Below are 21,630 nucleotides of genomic sequence, written 5' to 3' on the forward strand. Positions count from 1 at the left end.
CCTTTAGTAACATTTCAAGAGGTCTGTCTAATGTATCTGCACACATCTTCAGTACATATGGTGAAATTTCATGAGGACCATAAGCCTTGTACGGCTCTAGACCTTTTAGTAATTTGTTTATGTATTTTCTAGATATCTCAATATTTTTTAAAACCTCCTCCACCAACCCATCTCATTAGTGATGAGGCTATAGTGTCTTCTACTGTAAAAACAGTTTCGAACTTGTTATCTAGTTCCTCATATATCCTTACAACATTTGTAATACCACTGAAGCCATGTGAGGTTAAACTTTATGCTATCCCTTCCAAGATGAGGTTGGGACAAATGTAAAGACACTAGAAGTCTATTGTATATGTCTTTTAACCTCAGTGTGAGCACGGCAGCCAGACGTCTTACCCAGGGTTCAAATCCCTCTGTTGATGTATAAACATTTGTCAGTCCATCAACATATTTGTCATACCATCGAAGCCATGTGATATTAAAATTCATGCTACCCCCACTGAGATGAGGTTGAGGCACATGTAAAAACACTAGAAGTCTAGTGTGTGTGTCTTTAACATCTGTGTGGCCAAGGCAGCCAGACGCCCTAGCCAAAGTTCAAATCCCTCTGTTGGTGTACATACATCTGTTTGTCCATCAATAATATGTATAATAATGGGGACATGAGAGAAAGAATACTTCCCACATATTCATTCCTTACTGTAGAAGGTGACTAAAAAGGGTGGGAGCAGGGAGATGGAAATAATTCCCTCCAGAGTTTTTTTTCCAAAAGAAGGAATAGAGAAGGGGGCCATGTGAGGATTTTCCCTCTAATATTAAGAGAGAGAGAGAGAGAGAGAGAGAGAGAGAGAGAGAGAGAGAGAGAGAGAGAGAGAGAGAGAAATTATATATATATATAATATATATCATCTGTTTTCTCTCGCTACCTCCCTAGTGCAGGAGACGGCGATTAAGTATAATAAATAATAATATATATTTCAATTTTTTTTAAAACTATTTGCCATTTCCCGTGTTAGCGAGGTAGCGCAAGGAAACAGACGAAAGAATGGCCCAACCCACCCACATACACATGTATATACACACACGTCCACACACACAAATATACATACTTATACATCTCAACGTATACATATATATACACACACAGACATATTCATATATACACATGTACATAATTCATACTGTCTGGCTTTACTCATTCCCATCGCCACCCTGCCACACATGAAATAACATATATATATATATATATATATATATATATATATATATATATATATATATATATATATATATTTATATATATATATATATTTTTTTTTTTTTTTTTTTATACTTTGTCGCTGTCTCCCGCGTTTGCGAGGTAGCGCAAGGAAACAGACGAAAGAAATGGCCCAACCCCCCCCCCATACACATGTATATACATACGTCCACACACGCAAATATACATACCTACACAGCCTTCCATGGTTTTCCCCAGACGCTTCACATGCCCTGATTCAATCCACTGCCAGCACGTTAACCCCGGTATACCACATCGCTCCAATTCACTCTATTCCTTGCCCTCCTTTCACCCTCCTGCATGTTCAGGCCCCGATCACACAAAATCTTTTTCACTCCATCTTTCCACCTCCAATTTGGTCTCCCTCTTCTCCTCGTTCCCTCCACCTCCGACACATATATCCTCTTGGTCAATCTTTCCTCACTCATTCTCTCCATGTGCCCAAACCACTTCAAAACACCCTCCTCTGCTCTCTCAACCACGCTCTTTTTATTTCCACACATTTCTCTTACCCTTACGTTACTTCACTCGATCAAACCACCTCACACCACACATTGTCCTCAAACATCTCATTTCCAGCACATCCATCCTCCTGCGCACAACTCTATCCATAGCCCACGCCTCGCAACCATACAACATTGTTGGAACCACTATTCCTTCAAACATACCCATTTTTGCTTTCCGAGATAATGTTCTCGACTTCCACACATTCTTCAAGGCCCCCAGAATTTTCGCCCCCTCCCCCACCCTATGATCCACTTCCGCTTCCATGGTTCCATCCGCTGCCAGATCCACTCCCAGATATCTAAAACACTTCACTTCCTCCAGTTTTTCTCCATTCAAACTCACCTCCCAACTGAATTGACCCTCAACCCTACTGTACCTAATAACCTTGCTCTTATTCACATTTACTCTTAACTTTCTTCTTTCACACACTTTACCAAACTCAGTCACCAGCTTCTGCAGTTTCTCACATGGAGAGAATGAGTGAGGAAAGATTGACCAAGAGGATATATGTGTCGGAGGTGGAGGGAACGAGGAGAAGTGGGAGACCAAATTGGAGGTGGAAAGATGGAGTGAAAAAGATTTTGTGTGATCGGGGCCTGAACATGCAGGAGGGTGAAAGGAGGGCAAGGAATAGAGTGAATTGGATCGATGTGGTATACCGGGGTTGACGTGCTGTCAGTGGATTGAATCAGGGCATGTGAAGTGTCTGGGGTAAACCATGGAAAGTTGTGTGGGGCCTGGATGTGGAAAGGGAGCTGTGGTTTCGGGCATTATTGCATGACAGCTAGAGACTGAGTGTGAACGAATGGGGCCTTTGTTGTCTTTTCCTAGTGCTACCTCGCACACATGAGGGGGGAGGGGGATGGTATTTCATGTGTGGCGAGGTGGCGAATGGGAATGAATAAAGGCAGACAGTGTGAATTGTGTGCATGGGTATATGAGTATGTGTCTGTGTGTGTATATATATGTGTACATTGAGATGTATAGGTATGTATATTTGCGTGTGAGGACGTGTATGTATATACATTGTGTATGGGGGTGGGTTGGGCCATTTCTTTTGTCTGTTTCCTTGCGCTACCTCACAAACGCGGGAGACAGCGACAAACCAAAATAAATAAATATATATACATACATATATATATATATATATATATATATATATATATATATATATATATATATATATATATATATACCCATTTTTAAATTTTAGGGAGAATAAAAAGATGTTCTGGAAGGAGGTAAATAAAGTGCGTAAGACAAGGGAGCAAATGGGAACTTCAGTGAAGGGCGCAAATGGGGAGGTGATAACAAGTAGTGGTGATGTGAGAAGGAGATGGAGTGAGTATTTTGAAGGTTTGTTGAATGTGTTTGATGATAGAGTGGCAGATATAGGGTGTTTTGGTCGAGGTGGTGTGCAAAATGAGAGGGTTAGGGAAAATGATTTGGTAAACAGAGAAGAGGTAGTGAAAGCTTTGCGGAAGATGAAAGCCGGCAAGGCAGCAGGTTTGGATGGTATTGCAGTGGAATTTATTAAAAAAGGGGGTGACTGTATTGTTGACTGGTTGGTAAGGTTATTTAATGTATGTATGACTCATGGTGAGGTGCCTGAGGATTGGCGGAATGCGTGCATAGTGCCATTGTACAAAGGCAAAGGGGATAAGAGTGAGTGCTCAAATTACAGAGGTATAAGTTTGTTGAGTATTCCTGGTAAATTATATGGGAGGGTATTGATTGAGAGGGTGAAGGCATGTACAGAGCATCAGATTGGGGAAGAGCAGTGTGGTTTCAGAAGTGGTAGAGGATGTGTGGATCAGGTGTTTGCTTTGAAGAATGTATGTGAGAAATACTTAGAAAAGCAAATGGATTTGTATGTAGCATTTATGGATCTGGAGAAGGCATATGATAGAGTTGATAGAGATGCTCTGTGGAAGGTATTAAGAATATATGGTGTGGGAGGAAAGTTGTTAGAAGCAGTGAAAAGTTTTTATCGAGGATGTAAGGCAAGTGTACGTGTAGGAAGAGAGGAAAGTGATTGGTTCTCAGTGAATGTAGGTTTGCGGCAGGGGTGTGTGATGTCTCCATGGTTGTTTAATTTGTTTATGGATGGGGTTGTTAGGGAGGTGAATGCAAGAGTTTTGGAAAGAGGGGCAAGTATGAAGTCTGTTGGGGATGAGAGAGCTTGGGAAGTGAGTCAGTTTTTGTTCGCTGATGATACAGCGCTGGTGGCTGATTCATGTGAGAAACTGCAGAAGCTGGTGACTGAGTTTGGTAAAGTGTGTGGAAGAAGAAAGTTAAGAGTAAATGTGAATAAGAGCAAGGTTATTAGGTACAGTAGGGTTGAGGGTCAAGTCAATTGGGAGGTGAGTTTGAATGGAGAAAAACTGGAGGAAGTGAAGTGTTTTAGATATCTGGGAGTGGATCTGGCAGCGGATGGAACCATGGAAGCGGAAGTGGATCATAGGGTGGGGGAGGGGGGCGAAAATTCTGGGGGCCTTGAAGAATGTGTGGAAGTCGAGAACATTATCTCGGAAAGCAAAAATGGGTATGTTTGAAGGAATAGTGGTTCCAGCAATGTTGTATGGTTGCGAGGCGTGGGCTATGGATAGAGTTGTGCGCAGGAGGATGGATGTGCTGGAAATGAGATGTTTGAGGACAATGTGTGGTGTGAGGTGGTTTGATCGAGTGAGTAACGTAAGGGTAAGAAAGATGTGTGGAAATAAAAAGAGCGTGGTTGAGAGAGCAGAAGAGGGTGTTTTGAAGTGGTTTGGGCACATGGAGAGAATGAGTGAGGAAAGATTGACCAAGAGGATATATGTGTCGGAGGTGGAGGGAACGAGGAGAAGAGGGAGACCAAATTGGAGGTGGAAAGATGGAGTGAAAAAGATTTTGTGTGATCGGGGCCTGAGCATGCAGGAGGGTGAAAGGAGGGCAAGGAATAGAGTGAACTGGAGCGATGTGGTATACCGGGGTTGACGTGCTGTCAGTGGATTGAATCAAGGCATGTGAAGCGTCTGGGGTAAACCATGGAAAGCTGTGTAGGTATGTATATTTGCGTGTGTGGACGTATGTATATACATGTGTATGGGGGGGGTTGGGCCATTTCTTTCGTCTGTTTCCTTGCGCTACCTCGCAAACGCGGGAGACAGCGACAAAGTATAGAAAAAAAAAAAAAAGCCATTTTTGCTTTCCGAGATAATGTTCTCGACTTCCACACATTCTTCAAGGCTCCCAGGATTTTCGCCCCCTCCCCCACCCTATGATTCACTTCTGCTTCCATGGTTCCATCCACTGCCAGATCCACTCCCAGATATCTAAAACAATTTACTTCCTCCAGTTTTTCTCCATTCAAACTTACCTCCCAATTGACTTGACCCTCAACCCTACTGTACCTAATAACCTTGCTCTTATTCACATTCACTCTTAACTTTCTTCTTTCACACACTTTACCAAACTCAGTCACCAGCTTCTGCAGTTTCTCACATGAATCAGCCACCAGCGCAGTATCATCAGCGAACAACAACTGACTCACATCCCTGGGGATAGGGGAGCAAGAATACTTCCCACGTATTCCCTGCGTGTCGTAGAAGGCGACTAAAAGGGGAGGGAGCGGGTGGTTGGAAATCCTCCCCTCTCATTTTTTTTTTTTAAATTTTCCAAAAGAGGGAACAGAGAAGAGGGCCAGGTGAGGATATTCCCTCCAAGGCCCAGTATAAAAAGGCAAATAGTATAAAAAAAAAATAAATATACATATTATCCCTGGGAGAGGGGAGAAAGCATACTTCCCATGTATTCCCTGTGTGTCACAGAAGGCGACTAAAAGGGGAGGGAGCGGGGGGGCTGGAAATCCTCCCTTCCAATTTTTACTTTACCAAAAGAAGGAATGTATAAGGGGACCAAGTGAGAATTTTCCCTCTTAGGATGCATAAGAGAAAGTGGCAAGAGGTCAAAAAGAAGGTGCAGGGGTTGAAAAAGAGGGTATATAAGATATGGGGTGAATGTCAAACTTTAGGGAGAATAAGATGTTTTGGAAGAAGTTAATAGTGGGGAAAAACAAAAGAACAAATAGAAACATCAATAAAGGGAGCAAATGGAGAAAGGGTAACAAGTAGTGATGAAATGAGGAGATGGAGAGAATATTTTGAAGGACTGTTGAATGTGTTTGACGATAGGGTGGGAGATGTAGGGAGTTGGTTTGGGGTGGTATGCGAAGTGAGATAATCAAGGAGATTAGTCTGGTGAAGAGAAAGGAGGTGATGAGAGCCTTAAGGTAAGATGAAATGTGTAGGGTGGCTATAGTGGATGGAATTACAGTTGAATTTCTTAACGAAGGGGGCGACTGTGTTGTTGATTGATTAGTTAGGATTTTCAAAGCATGTTCAGATCATGGTGATATGTCTGAGGATAAGCAAAATGCATGTACAGTGCCATTATATTAAGGCATGGGGGGATAAAGGCAAATGTTAAAACTACAGAGGTATAAGTTTGTTGGAGAAATTTGAGTAACTTTATAAATGGTTAGAGAATCAGAGAAAGGTGGCTGTAATGGGTGATATTAATGCAAAGGTGGGAAGTGATGATATTGGTGAGATAGCTGGTAAATGGGGAGTGTTTGAAGCAAATGAAGATGTAAATTATTTTGTCGGTGTCTATGCTGAGAAGGGCTTATTCCTTGTAAACACCACAAGATGATCCACAGGTATACATGGAAGAGAAATGATGGAAGAGAAGAACAAATGAGTTTGATTACATGGCATTGGATAAATGGTTGAGAAAGGCTGTGCTTGATGCTAGAGTTGAGTGAGGATTCTTTGGAGACTGACCATTTTGTCATTCTTGTGGGGGTGAGGATCAGGGAGAAGTGGAGCTATGATGTAAGGATGAATGGAAAGGTGAAAGTGTTGGCAAACAAGAAGATGAATCAGAAAGAATGCAAGGAGGAATATGAAAGGAAAGTGACCAAAAGTTTTGATGGAAGTGCAGTAAATGTAGAGATGTAGTCAAGTGTGAATGAGGTATTTGAAATGTTTAAAGAAAGACTTTTAAAGGTTGGAGAATTAGTAGTTGGATAAGAAGTCATTAGGTATATGAATAAAAAGGGCAGTGGTGGATGAATGAGATTAGCAATGCTGTGGAAGAGAAGACAAAGGCATATGGTTGACTGCTTGAAAGGAATGTACCAGTGGAAGTTCATTAAAGGAGGAGAGAAGAATATAAGATGTGTAAGCAGAATGGTGGACTGCTTGAAAAGAATGTACCAATGGAAGTTCAGTAATGGAGGAGGGAAAAATATATGATGCATAAGCAGAAAATTATGATAATAAAGGAAAGCAAAGAAAGAGTAGATGAAGATTTTGCAAGACAGTTGAGAGAAAAGTTTGGGGAAAATAAGAAGCTGCAGTGGAAAGGGGTGAAAAAGGAAAGATTTGGATGTAAGAGTGGAAATGATAATTCGAGAAGTAAGGAAGAGGAGTTGGTGAATCAAAAGGAAAAAGTGATAGGAAGATGGAAAGAGTATTCTGAGGAACTGATGAATATGGAAGAAGGTGAGGCAGCAGTTATTACATGCATGGGTATAGAGGATGGAAGGAAAAGGATACAACTGCAGTGGCCTGGAGCAAGATGTAAGGTAAAAAAGTCAGTAATGAGGTTGAAATTATGAAAGGCACCTGGAGTGGATGGGATTACAGCTGAAAAGCTGAAGCAAGGAGAAAGTGTGAAAGAGTGGATGCATTAAATATGCAATCTAGCATGGAAACAGTTATTGTAGTTCCTTTATTCAAAAGAAAAAGAGCTAAATAAGTGTTGAAATCATTAGGGGAAGTCTGTTAATTATACCAGGAAAAGTGTATGCAAGAGTGTTGACTGATAGAGTGATGGATGTGACTGAATGCAGAATAAATGAGGACTGTGGAAAAGTATTTAGCAAAAGGTAAGAAGCTGTGTGCAGCTTTTATGGACCTAGGGAAAGCAAATGACAGAGTCGAGTGGGATGCTCTATGGGATGTTAAGGATATATAGGGTAGAACTACAGCTGGATGGTGTGAAAGCCTTTTATAGGGTAGCAAATGCATGTGTAAGAGAAGATGGAGAGTTAAGCAAAAGTTTCAGTATACACGTGGATGTGAGGCTGGGCTGATTTTACCATGGCTTTTTAACATATATGTGGAGGGAGTGATAAGAGGTGAAAGCAAAACTTTGGAAAGGGGGGAGCAGAGAAGGAGTGTGGAGGTAAAGTATGGTGTCTAGTGACAAGCCTGTTTGCAGATGATACTATGTTGTTTGCTGAGAGTGAAGAGAAGTTGCAGAAGGTTGTGTCTTTAAGATGTGTGTATGCATGGGAAATTGAAGGTAAATGTAACTAAAATAAAGTAATCGTGTTTGTGAGGAAACTAAGATAAAGTATAGATATTGCAAAACCCTATAAAATAAAGAAGAGAGTTTCCTAAAAAGAGCTACAGATGTAGGGGGAGAAAGACTGGAAGAGGTGGGAAAATTTAAGCATTTAGGAGCTATCTTGGGTAAGCTTGGTATTATGGAAGGTATTAAGGTAGACAGCAGTCAAGGGTGGAAAAGTCAAAGAATACCTTAGTAGAATAATAAAGGGTTCAGGTGTAAGTATGGAAGTGAAGAAAGGATTAAGGGACAGCATAGTCCTCCTGACCCGGACCTATGCAAATGAACAAATGAATACATGAACATGGAATGAGACACAGAGGTCAAGAATCCAGGCTGTGGGAATGAGCTACTTGAGAATAGCATGTGACATGAATAGATGGAATGAAGAATGAATGAGGGGTGTAATGAGAGACAGTGTGGCAGGGAATGCAAAGGCAATGAATTGTAGAGTGGCATAGTGGGAAAACATACTACTTTGAGGGGGTTTAGGCACATGGAAAGAATGCAAGATGGGAGATATTCCCTCTTCTTACTTTTTCACCTTTAAGACTCACATCTACAAATACCTGAGGAGCTTTAATTACAACCTTGCTGCATGTTTTTTGTTTCATACATCAAGCTTCTTACTTTTCATCCAAGATGGCCAAGATTGGAGCATGCTTTTGTCCATACCATGTAAAAAAGAAAAAATCTGCAAAAACTATCTTGAATAAGACATATGTGCTCACCTTTGTGTACATTGGTTTCCCATGGTGAGTAACCATCGTGCACTGGTCACAGTCTAGGGTGATGGATGTGTTGTGGAATGACTCTTTAGGGTGCTTCAGAGAATAGTAGAGCTCCGTAACTCCACCTTCAAAGATACTTCTGAAGTACCGTGGTATAAGGGTCCTTCCAATTGCTGTGAGCAAGAGATAGAATTTTCTTAACAAAAAAAGGTCTTATAGCTAAGAATATGAATAAAAACTAGTTATCTCATCCCCATTCTTTGCGGTAGAATAACTATTAATTCTACCACAAAAGAATATTCATTTCATACATCAGGATAAGCTTCATATTTCAGTCAATATTTCAATGATAAAAGTGACCTAGAATTTAAAAGATAATCAGGAAACCAGATCAGTCAGCCCTAAGGAGATGACATAGTGAAAATTTCTGGAGAGGGCATATGATAGAGTTAATAGAGATGCTCTGTGGAAGGTATTAAGAATATATGGTGTGGGAGGCAAGTTGTTAGAAGCAGTGAAAAGTTTTTATCGAGGATGTAAGGCGTGTGTACGTGTAGGAAGAGAGGAAAGTGATTGGCTCTCAGTGAATGTAGGTTTGCGGCAGGGGTGTGTGATGTCTCCATGGTTGTTTAATTTGTTTATGGATGGGGTTGTTATGGAGGTGAATGCAAGAGTTTTGGAAAGAGGGGCAAGGATGAAGTCTGTTGGGGATGAGAGAGCTTGGGAAGTGAGTCAGTTTTTGTTCGCTGATGATACAGCGCTGGTGGCTGATTCATGTGAGAAACTGCAGAAGCTGGTGACTGAGTTTGGCAAAGTGTGTGAAAGAAGAAAGTTAAGAGTAAATGTGAATAAGAGCAAGGTTATTAGGTACAGTAGGGTTGAGGGTCAAGTCAATTGGGAGGTGAGTTTGAATGGAGAAAAACTGGAGGAAGTGAAGTGTTTTAGATATCTGGGAGTGGATCTGGCAGCGGATGGAAACATGGAAGCGGAAGTGGATCATAGGGTGGGGGAGGGGGCGAAAATTCTGGGAGCCTTGAAGAATGTGTGGAAGTCGAGAACATTATCTCGGTAAGCAAAAATGGGTATGTTTGAAGGAATAGTGGTTCATTCCAACAATGTTGTATGGTTGCGAGGCGTGGGCTATGGATAGAGTTGTGCGCAGGAGGATGGATGTGCTGGAAATGAGATGTTTGAGGACAATGTGTGGTGTGAGGTGGTTTGATCGATTAAGTAACGTAAGGGTAAGAGAGATGTGTGGAAATAAAAAGAGCGTGGTTGAGAGAGCAGAAGAGGGTGTTTTGAAATGGTTTGGTCACATGGAGAGAATGAGTGAGGAAAGATTGACCAAGAGGATATATGTGTCGGAGGTGGAGGGAACGAGGTGAAGAGGGAGACCAAATTGGAGGTGGAAAGATGGAGTGAAAAAGATTTGGTGTGATCGGGGCCTGAACATGCAGGAGGGTGAAAGGAGGGCAAGGAATAGAGTGAATTGGAGCGATGTGGTATACCAGGGTTGACGTGCTGTCAGTGGATTGAATCAGGGCATGTGAAGCGTCTGGGGTAAACCATGGAAAGCGTGTAGGTATGTATATTTGCGTGTGTGGACGTATGTATACACATGTGTATGGGGGTGGGTTGGGCCATTTCTTTCGTCTGTTTCCTTGCGCTACCTCGCAAACGCGGGAAAAAAAAAAAAAAAAAAAAAAAAAAAAAAAAAACTTGCCAAAAAACAATCATTTTTTATGACTGTGGCCAATAATCTAGCATTATTAAAATACAACAGAATAATATAAATAAAAACTATCAACTGCTTTTAAAGACCAATCATACACTGAATGAATATGAAAATATAAAAAAAAAAAATAAATGCAAAAAGACACTGTCATACACCAGAATTATAAGTTCTAATTAATTGCTGGGACTAACTTTGATTCTTGCTTTTGAGCAAATGTGCTGAAATTGCTTTCGGTGCACAGAGATGAATGCATTTTGGTGATTCTAGAAATTTAACCCAAACATTTTTAGGGATTTTATATAGGCTAAGAATTCTGGAAAGTTCTAGATCTAAGGTTTTACAACAGCAATAAATCATTAAGCTCATTTTAAGCCATATTTTCCCCTTTTATCAAAAATCTTCAAATATCAAAAAATGATGTTACCTTAATATTCATACAAAGAAGGTATGTCCAAATACAGTACACTAATATCCTCTTTGACTTATGGAGTGACAGAATGTAATTTTGCCATCTTGGATTTAATCATAACACTAATGAGAATTCAAATTTCTTTCTAAATAAATTCTGTATCTATGTGTTAAGAAGTTATGACAAATCTACAAAGTCTTCAAGCAAACTGTACTGCAGTTGTAACTTTTCATTTATGATACTATCATTCAGTCTCTTTTCTATAAAAAATATACATAGTACAGCAAAACTGAATCTTTATTGTGTTTTGAAACAGAAACTATGAAAGTGGTCTGATCAATTAAAGAAGTATGTAAAAAAATTTTGAGCATAGCACGTTTTTTTTTAAACAACTACCTACCCCAAGTACCCTATTATAATACTACAAAATGAAATATTCTGAAAATTACCCAAAGTCCTTAAACATTTTTATGAATTTCTAGCATTCCCACAAAATTACCATTAGAAATTTACTGCTCTCACAATTCATTTAAATTTTGTAACCCTACAAATCAATGAAAGAGCCTTAACATAACTAAGCCTCGTTTTACACGAGAGGATACACCAAACTTAAAAAGATCAGAATTGAGATTTATGCTGGCTCTTTGATCCTAACTGAAACAGTTGCTTACAGTATTAAATTCATATAATTATGTTAGATTATGAGAAAATAAAGCAATGTAAGAGGAATCTTTGAAAGTAATTTATTCTCTCTTGCATTCTGCTCATCATTATTGGGTAACTTGCTACATCAACAATGCATCCCATTTCTATGGGTCTGACATATCATTTATCCTTTCATTATCTAAAAAACATGGTAGCTTGCTCTTCCTTTGTCTTTTAGCTCACCTATTCATTTTTCATCTATGAACTACTAATTTCGTTACTCCTTACAATGAAAACAGGAGAGTACTGCTTCACTTAAGCAAAGATATTATCTGAAGAATCCAGCAACTAATATCATGAGAAAAGCCACAAGGGCCAAATGGCAAAAACATCCAAAGCCCAAAATTCTTTAACATATTTCTTACAACTAAAAACAATGTAAGTTGGTCAATGGAGATACCTTAAAGAGGTTAGGACAAGTACCTACAGAGTGTGTCTGACCCACCAGGATGAGGAGATTAAATTTACCATTGGGCCATGGCCTCCTACTCTGTAACTGATCAAAAGAAAACTTAGCAACAAGACTTCTAAGAGAGAATGAGCTCCATTTTTGACAAAAGAGGACAGATAGGTTGTGTGTATCTGGACTGCCAGAAAGCATTGGAAGCTCTATCTCACAGGAAGTTAGTAAAGCAACTGGATTTTTAGGCAGAAATATGGGGAAGAAGGCTCCTATGATGAATAAAAAAATTACCTATGTAGAAAGAAAGAAAGAACATGTTACAGGAACCTTCTCAAAATGGTTTGAGGATACCAGTGGTGTACCTGAAGGTTCAGTCCTGTAACCACATCTCTTCTTGGTATCTGTAAATGACTTCCCAGAGGGGCTGAACTCATACTTGAATATGTTTGCAGATGAGAAGGTCATTAGGGAAGTAATGAGTAATGAGGACTGCATCAACTTAAACGAAGAAATAGACAAACTCCATAGTTGGTTTGATATATGTATATGTATAGTAGAAAGCTTACCGCAATTTTACTATCTATCTTATCTGCTTACTATTAAAACTGAATTTGCTGAATTCATCTCTACAGTAGCATGTTTTGCCCTGATGGTTAAGCAACTATATTAGTCTGTCCTAACATCTATATTTCATACTTGTTCTATAAATTTTTGTGGTCTTGCCTCCTGTGGCAATAACTAACACTTTTACTACATTATCTGAGGATTTCTGGATCTCAGATGTTACAAGAGAACCTTTAATGTACAACCTTATCCCTCCTTATGTCCCTCCTGTCTGGAGACATCTGCCTAAGCTGTAAACAGTATTCAAACCTCATTGTTCGTGTAATCTTTTGTGAAAGCTGAACATAGTGTTTAACTCAGTCAGTAAACCATTAATAAAATAAATCTTTTTTATCTGGCATGATTTAAGTCCCTGTATTTTGGTATACATGAAGGCCATTACATTTCATGCAGCTGAACTGTTTAGGGATTATTTTTTAAGATTTGTTATGCTCCTTTGTTCTGACTGTCTTGGTAGATGATCCTCTGCTGTGCTTGGAGAAATGCATTCAAATCCTTTATCACTTTGTACAAGGTAGCCATGGTCATTTCTTCCAGTGGAAATTCTACTCTGCTTCTTCATGTTTAAATTTTTTGAGTGTAAATTTGATTTTTTTTCTGTTGTTTGCATTAAAGAGTAACTTGTTTGTCATGAGGTATGTGATGAACAGTTCTTGCCATATGATGAACCTGACAGGACTGGTTATCCCTTTCATTGTGGAAGGGAAAATTCTCATTTCACTCAGTAAAGTAAAATCATTTTTCATACTTCACTTTGGCAATGAATAGAATACTTCTCCATATTAAAAAAAAATGTATAACTCAGCCAAATGACCTTCGTCATAACAGCACTGTATGTGAAACTTCAGCCCATCAATGATACTCGGCATATCATTGCTACTGTCTTTTTTCTTGTTTCTATCACATCAATTCCACAAAGTTTGTGTCAACACAAATCAACCCTTGTGAAATGAAATTTTGAAAAAAAATCTCTAGTAAACTCTGCTGGAGTTTCCTCCCCTGATATAGCAGCAAAGCCATACTATTCCCTCTGAGGTTCATGGCCTCTAGCACCTATCTCTCACAATACTAGAAGAACAGGTGTGATGTTACAGGTGTCAAGTTTGAAATATCAAGAGTGGACACAATCATGATCTGCTGCAAAATGTGAAGGCGATAATGTCTCAGGTCACAGTTAAAGGGTTGCCATCTATTCTTTACAGGGATATACACATATCTGAGTGGTAGAATCTACACCTTTCCCCAAATCAGCAATTACTTGCTTCAAGCATGCTGAAGCATTTTCTGAGGTGCTGAAATTGCTCCCTATGCTCCTCTGCCAAACCTGCAAGAGAAGTACACTCCGTATGCCCAGTATAAGCAAACCTAGGACTTCAAACAATTTTCTTCCTTATCATCATGCACTTGTCTTTCTTTTCCACATCTACACAAAAACGTTTTCTAAATGTTTCTTGCATCCTAATCCTTTTTGTATCTGGGTCTATGTCTGCAGGTAACTTCCTGATTATGATAACGGCAAAGTGTGCCTAGATAGTGATGACAGCATCACATTCAGGTTTATTGTACCCAAGTTCAACATTAAATACAATACATCATATCTGACCATAGAGCACATTGTGTTTACTTCATGAAGTGATATGTAAGTAAACAGATCTTATGTTCGTTTATTGTGAAAAATGAAATAGCCTTCTATCAACCTTTCAGTCACATGAAACCTGCAGAGAAGGAGTCTATAACAAAAATATGTCTCTTTTGTAATGTTAGTGTCAAATTAAGTACTCATGCAACCAAATGATGGTAAAGTAATGGTAAAGCAGTGTTCCAAAGAAAGGTATGGATGTAGAAGGTAATTAGAAGACAGGAGTTCATACTTACTATATCTTTTGGGCCCATCCTCAAGGCAGAAGGTGAGGGTAAGAGTGGCATCGTCCTCAAAGAACTCTGTAGCAAAGGCATCCCACCACAGGTTGTCCGACTCCTGCAGCAAAACATAAAATACTTGTCAGTTACATAGCTCAGATGACAAAAACAGGATGCAGAACTAATTTTTTTGCTGTCTGAGTCACTACACAATGCAAAAAACTCAAAGGAAGAGTAATGGTCAGGTTAAGATAGTCCTGGTAACTCATATCACTGCTAGTTACATTTTACCTGAGCAATGCTCACTTTCAAAATAAGACAATATATGCAACTAATGATATAATGGCTTAGGGAAGATGTGCACAAATCCATTCGCTAACAATAAATTGTAAGATGATACATCACTAAGATATATCACTACATATATGAACCTGTAGTGTACAAACTTATAAAAAAAAAATCAAGGGAAACAGACATACACAAAGACAGAGATAAAGGAAAGGCAGAGGGTGGCTGCATTTGAAACACAATGAAGGGACAGAGGTGACTACATCAGTGCAAGGGGAGGAACAAGTGAGGTATGAAAGAAACATAGCACTTAAGTCAAAGGAACATGCAAAAATGTTTGAAAAATTCTTATATGACAAATCCACATTAAAGAACCAAATAACTAATTTTAGGAACTCAATAAAAAGTTACTGAGAAAGGTGAGACCATGTGTAAAGAGTTGAATAAAAAGTTTCCAAGTGTTTTCAGTCTTAGGTGTTTTCAGTCTCAAAGACACAGATGTGCAATTAGTAACAGCCAAGATGAAATACTTTGGGAAATTATGAATGAATCCAGTTAAGAGTGGACCAGATAGCTTCTCACCATTTGTACTCATGACATGTACAAAAACCCGTGTCAAACTACTGCAACCTTTCTAAAAGAGTGTGATACTCCTGCAAGATAGAGAACACACAGTACTAAAATGAAATATGATGACTGACGGAACCTGTAACACATGACAATATAACCAATAAGAAGAAAGTGTACTAAATTGTGCTGTGGATATAGGGGTAAAAAGACTGGAAGAAGTGAAGGAAACTTAAGTCTGGGGAGCTGTCTTCGGTAAGTGTGGCGATATGGAAGGAGAGATGAGGGATAGAGCAGTACAGGGTAGGGTAGAAGAGTCACTGGGTCCTTTGATAGAATAACAAAGGCTAAGTATGGAAGTGAAGAGAGGATTAAGGGACAGCATGGTTCTACTCGCCCTGACCTATGCAGCCAAAACATGGATGTGGAATGAGGTACAGAGGTCACAAATCCAGGGTGTGGAAATGAGCTACTTGAGAAAAGCATGTGGTGTGACTAGATGGAATAAAGAATGAAATGAATGGGTGTATGAGACATGTGGTATGGCAAGGAATACAAAGGGAATGAATTGTGGAGTGGTTGAACGGGTGTAACGTAATATTTTGAGGTGGTATGGGCATGTTGAAAGAATGTAACAATAGGAGTTCACAAGAAGGGTGTATGATAGTACAATTAAAGGGATTGGTGTGAGCAGAAGACCACCTGTGACATGGGCAAATAGGGTGGAGGAATACTGGAGGGAGAGAAACAGAGGAAGAATGCGTGGAATGGCGTATGCGAGGGAGGCATGTAAAGACAGGGATAAGTGGAGATTCTTTTGCCGTGGCCACCCCTTGATGGGGGTTCATGGAGGGAATGGGCATCAGAGATATAGATAGACAGATAGACCAAGAAGCTTAAGAAAGCAAACAGGAAGCATATAAAGTAGTTCTTAACTGACACAAGCTATAAATGGGAAACCACATGGATTCAGAGAAAAAAGATTCTGCATGACAAATCTGTTGGATTTCTGAAAGTGTAAGAAGCATCTTTAAAAAGAGGGATGGGGGGAGAGAAGGGAGAGTTCACTGTGTATTCCTGAACAGCCAGAATGCCTTTGATACTTTTTTTTTTTTGCTTTGTCGCTGTCTCCCGCGTTTGCGAGGTAGAGCAAGGAAACAGACGAAAGAAATGGCCCAACCCACCCCCATACAAATGCCTTGATTCAATCCACTGACAGCATGTCAACCCTGGTATACCACATCGCTCCAATTCACTCTATTCTTTGCCCTCCTTTCACCCTCCTGCATGTTCAGGCCCCGATCACACAAAATCTTTTTCACTCCATCTTTCCACCTCCAATTTGGTCTCCCTCTTCTCCTCGTTCCCTCCACCTCCGACACATATATTCTCTTGGTCAATCTTTCCTCACTCATTCTCTCCATGTGACCAAACCATTTCAAAACACCCTCTTCTGCTCTCTCAACCACGCTCTTTTTATTTCCACACATCTCTCTTACCCTTACGTTACTTACTCGATCAAACCACCTCACACCACACATTGTCCTCAAACATCTCATTTCCAGCACATCCATCCTCCTGCGCACAACTCTATCCATAGTCCATGCCTCGCAACCATACAACATTGTTGGAACCACTATTCCTTCAAACATACCCATTTTTGCTTTCCGAGATAATGTTCTCGACTTCCACACATTCTTCAAGGCTCCCAGAATTTTCGCCCCCTCCCCCACCCTATGATCCACTTCCGCTTCCATGGTTCCATCCGCTGCCAGATCCACTCCCAGATATCTAAAACACTTCACTTCCTCCAGTTTTTCTCCATTCAAACTCACCTTCCAATTGAATTGACCCTCAACCCTACTGTACCTAATAACCTTGCTCTTATTCACATTTACTCTTAACTTTCTTCTTTCACACACTTTACCAAACTCAGTCACCAGCTTCTGCAGTTTCTCACATGAATCAGCCACCAGCGCTGTATCATCAGCGAACAACAACTGACTCACTTCCCAAGCTCTCTCATCCCCAACAGACTTCATACTTGCCCCTCTTTCCAAAACTCTTGCATTCACCTCCCTAACAACCCCATCCATAAACAAATTAAACAACCATGGAGACATCACACACCCCTGCCACAAACCTACATTCACTGAGAACCAATCACTTTCCTCTCTTCCTACACGTACACATGCCTTACATCCTCGATAAAAACTTTTCACTGCTTCTAACAACTTTCCTCCCACACCATATATTCTTAATACCTTCCACAGAGCATCTCTATCAACTCTATCATATGCCTTCTCCAGATCCATAAATGCTACATACAAATCCATTTGCTTTTCTAAGTATTTCTCACATACATTCTTCAAAGCAAACACCTGATCCACACATCCTCTACCACTTCTGAAACCACACTGCTCTTCCCCAATCTGATGCTCTGTACATGCCTTCACCCTCTCAATCAATACCCTCCCATATAATTTGCCAGGAATACTCAACAAACTTATACCTCTGTAATTTGAGCACTCACTCTTATCCCCTTTGCCTTTGTACAATGGCACTATGCACGCATATATATAATTTTTTTTTTTTTTTTTTTTGCTTTGTCGCTGTCTCCCACGTTTGCGAGGTAGCACAAGGAAACAGACAAAAGAAATGGCCCAACCCACCCCCATACATATACATAATACATATGACATAATAAAGCTTAATATCACAACTGGAATCAAAGGAGGGCTACTCAAATGGAGTGATAGGGTAACATGACTTTGCCTTTCTCTGATGTTGACCATAATGACAAAATTGTGCAGGCCCTTAAGAACATACTGCTGATGTGAGATACACAGACTCTAAAAAAGACTGATAAATGTGACCACAGGGTGTTGTAGCACACACAATGGGAATAACAGGAAAGTTTGGAAGACTGATATTCTTTTTTTCTCAGTTCAAATGTTGGTGCAAATCAGACTACAATCATTTCCAGTTAAAAATCTCATCTCCCAAGTAAGAGTACTTGCATCCCCCTTTTGTTCATCATTCTCATATCTGGCTTTATCTCAATACATATAATGATTTTCAAGTCATCCTTTGGAGAAGATACTGGAATAAATACAAATCCCATTAACAGCAGACACTGTAAAACGTCAAACATACATAAACATTGTCTTCTGGCGGGATACCAAAATCAATGTATGGTAGAATACTGGTTTAGGGACCCACTCAATCAACGACCTTTGGACTTGGATGGAAAGCATATCAATGGAATGTTTATACTGCACTTAGTAAAAATAATTTGGATCAGGGGCACATTTCTTATCATATGATATTTTCCCCCCATTAATAGTGATATAAGGGGTATGATGATCAAGGAAAATGTCAGGCAAAACAAAATGAATCACTTTTGTATACAGCAGGGCTAGCCTGTACTGTTGACCACACACATTGATTAAGTTGCTAGCCTGTGTTCTCCCATCAAACATCTTTAGCGATCAAAGATTCTTGAATGAAATGCTTCTTTACCAAATCATTTATCTTTTGATGATTTCAATGCTTACTCCAGAATTGATAATCATTTCAGGGAGTAAAACAATGAAAAGCTTTTCCATTTTTTTTGTGGGGTACTCATACTTTTGTTTGGTATCTATATAGTATACCCCCAGCGATATTTGCAGATTTAATGGCTGTTTATTCCTATGTGTGAGGCTTTTAATTTAAGTACATTTGGATTGTCCTCTTTGCTGCCAAAGACAAACTATCATACATCTTTCTCTTTTCAATACTATACAATTTTAGTTCTTTTAGCCTCTCAAGGTAGCAGTGCTCCATCCTCCCAATTTCACATGTACAGGATTTCTGATTTTTTCTAACATATTATTTTCAGCTTGCTCAGATGGGGACTATGCAAAATAAGTTTTCAGTTTTGCTGCTTTTATGTAGAAAATTTTAATCAATTCTTAATCTTTTGTGATATAAATTCTCATTATCATCCCACCCACTACTTGGTTCAATAATATCTTTACCTTGCATTTCAAATTCTGTCTTTGTTATGAGCCAGTAGCTCAGTCTGTGCACTTTTACCTGGTACAATATCTGCTATATCATTTTGATCAGGCCTTCACCTTAATAGTAGCATCGTTGGGTTTGCTATTGCCATCTTCGTTTTTAGAGAAAAATCAGTCCAAATGCAAAGTTTTATCCATTGGTCTATAGCTTTAATTGTGTCATTTTCTGTTATCTCAATATCTATGAAGGCATTTTCATTATACTAATTAAGAAATTAATTTTTTTTGTGTGTACTGGATAGTGGTTCATACTCATCAATTAGCATTTTGCTTTTCTTGAGGTTACTTTTATATTTTTCTCCAACTTCAAAAAGCCCAATCTCAGAATTTCTGTTCTTTACTTGTTCATAAATATGCATAATACTTTTGGAAGTTTGCTTCATGCCTCACATTACTGTCTCCCCATTCAGACCATGTTCTTTTCTTAGCTTTCCATATTTCAAAGTCAACATCTATTTTTTCTTCCCGTTCTTCTATTCCTTTTCTGTTTGTTGCTTATATGTTCTTTTTATATCATCTTGAAGACTTGGTGGATACTTGTCACCCATCTTTCTGTTTTCTCCCGTATTTTCCAAAGTTTTGAAATTAGTTGTCTTAATTCCTAAATATTCATTTCAACACAAGAGTTGTCCCATTATCTTATTTTGTCTTTCTATATATAGTTGCTGTAATACTGGTTCCCTTCTTTCTTCTCAATTTTCCGGACAATACTGAGTAAAATGTAAATCTTCCTCTGCTCCACATATCACAACTTTCAAAACATAAAAGAATCTATTTTGGCTATTTATTGATAAATTAATTGTTCTGCATCTAAGCAATGTTACTGATGATGGCCTACTATCATATATTTTTTTTCATCTTTTATAGCTTCCATTCCTTGTAGATTTCCAGGCTTTTTTTTTTTTTTAATCTTATAACTCTTTTCTTCTCATTTTCTGGATCCCATTTTCTAAATTTTCCTTTTTTTTTTGTCATTCTGCAAAGCTTGTTAAATTCTATTTTTGTTTTTGCTATTTCCTGTCCTATTCCTCTGAATAGCACCATCCCATCTTCATTCTATATGGATTTTAAATATGTTACCTGTCCTTCAATAATTGTTTCAACTGCTTAATGTGGCCTCTTTCGCCCCATATGCACAATTCTATATTCTTTTTTAAGTATCTATTCCAGTCTTTGGTAAAGTTTATAGTTTATGAGCCATATATGATGGGTTGTAATGCAATGCTTTTCCAGATATTCTTACTTATCAATATGTTGTTACAACTCTGTGTAATGATGGCATTATTTTTTTTGAGTTCGCCATTTTTGCTTTTTGTTGAGCCTTCTCATTTTGCATGTTTGGACAGTTTCTTGTTTCACTTACTGTAATACTTAGGTCTTTAATACATTAATATACGTTTACATCTTTATTATATTATATTACTCTCATCTTTATCTATTGTTACTCCACATGCATTACTAACTCTAATTCGATTATCAATAACTTCTTTCGCTTGTACTTTGCTAGTCCCATAACAATCCATTATTTGCAAAGATTATATATTCTAAATTCCACATCTTCATATCCTTTTCCTATATTTTCCATTTCTTGTATAATTCAATTCATATTAAATTTAAAATTTAGAGGACCCTGTGCACTCTCGTTTTATTCCACTATGTTCAAGTCCACACTTATCTTTTTCTATAATTTCTATAATTTCTATAATTTACGTATGTGTTTCAGATATCTGGGAGTGGATCTGGCAGCGGATGGAACCATGGAAGCGGAAGTGGATCATAGGGTGGGGGAGGGGGCAAAAATTCTGGGGGCCTTGAAGAATGTGTGGAAGTCGAGAACATTATCTCGGAAAGCAAAAATGGGTATGTTTGAAGGAATAGTGGTTCCAACAATGTTGTATGGTTGCGAGGCGTGGGCTATGGATAGAGTTGTGTGCAGGAGGATGGATGTGCTGGAAATGAGATGTTTGAGGACAATGTGTGGTGTGAGGTGGTTTGATCGAGTGAGTAACGTAAGGCCCCTGTAAGAGAGATGTGTGGAAATAAAAAGAGCGTGGTTGAGAGA

General features: G+C 39.0%; 1 protein-coding gene across 2 annotated transcripts in view; it reads right to left on the reverse strand.

The window, feature by feature from the left end:
• The window catches only part of Chi (LIM domain-binding protein 2 Chi), a 362,970-nt gene that overhangs the window by 225,382 nt on the left and 115,958 nt on the right, over positions 1-21,630 (reverse strand). For both annotated transcript variants that reach the window (XM_071679453.1, XM_071679454.1), the window contains exons 3-4: positions 14,665-14,767; positions 8,914-9,086 (exon numbers count right to left, since the gene is read on the reverse strand). In XM_071679453.1, the coding sequence (XP_071535554.1) occupies positions 8,914-9,086; positions 14,665-14,767 (276 nt within the window). The remainder of the gene's footprint in view (positions 1-8,913; positions 9,087-14,664; positions 14,768-21,630) is intronic.

The sequence above is a fragment of the Panulirus ornatus genome, chromosome 2, assembly GCF_036320965.1.
Source record: "Panulirus ornatus isolate Po-2019 chromosome 2, ASM3632096v1, whole genome shotgun sequence".
NCBI lineage: Eukaryota > Metazoa > Arthropoda > Malacostraca > Decapoda > Palinuridae > Panulirus > Panulirus ornatus.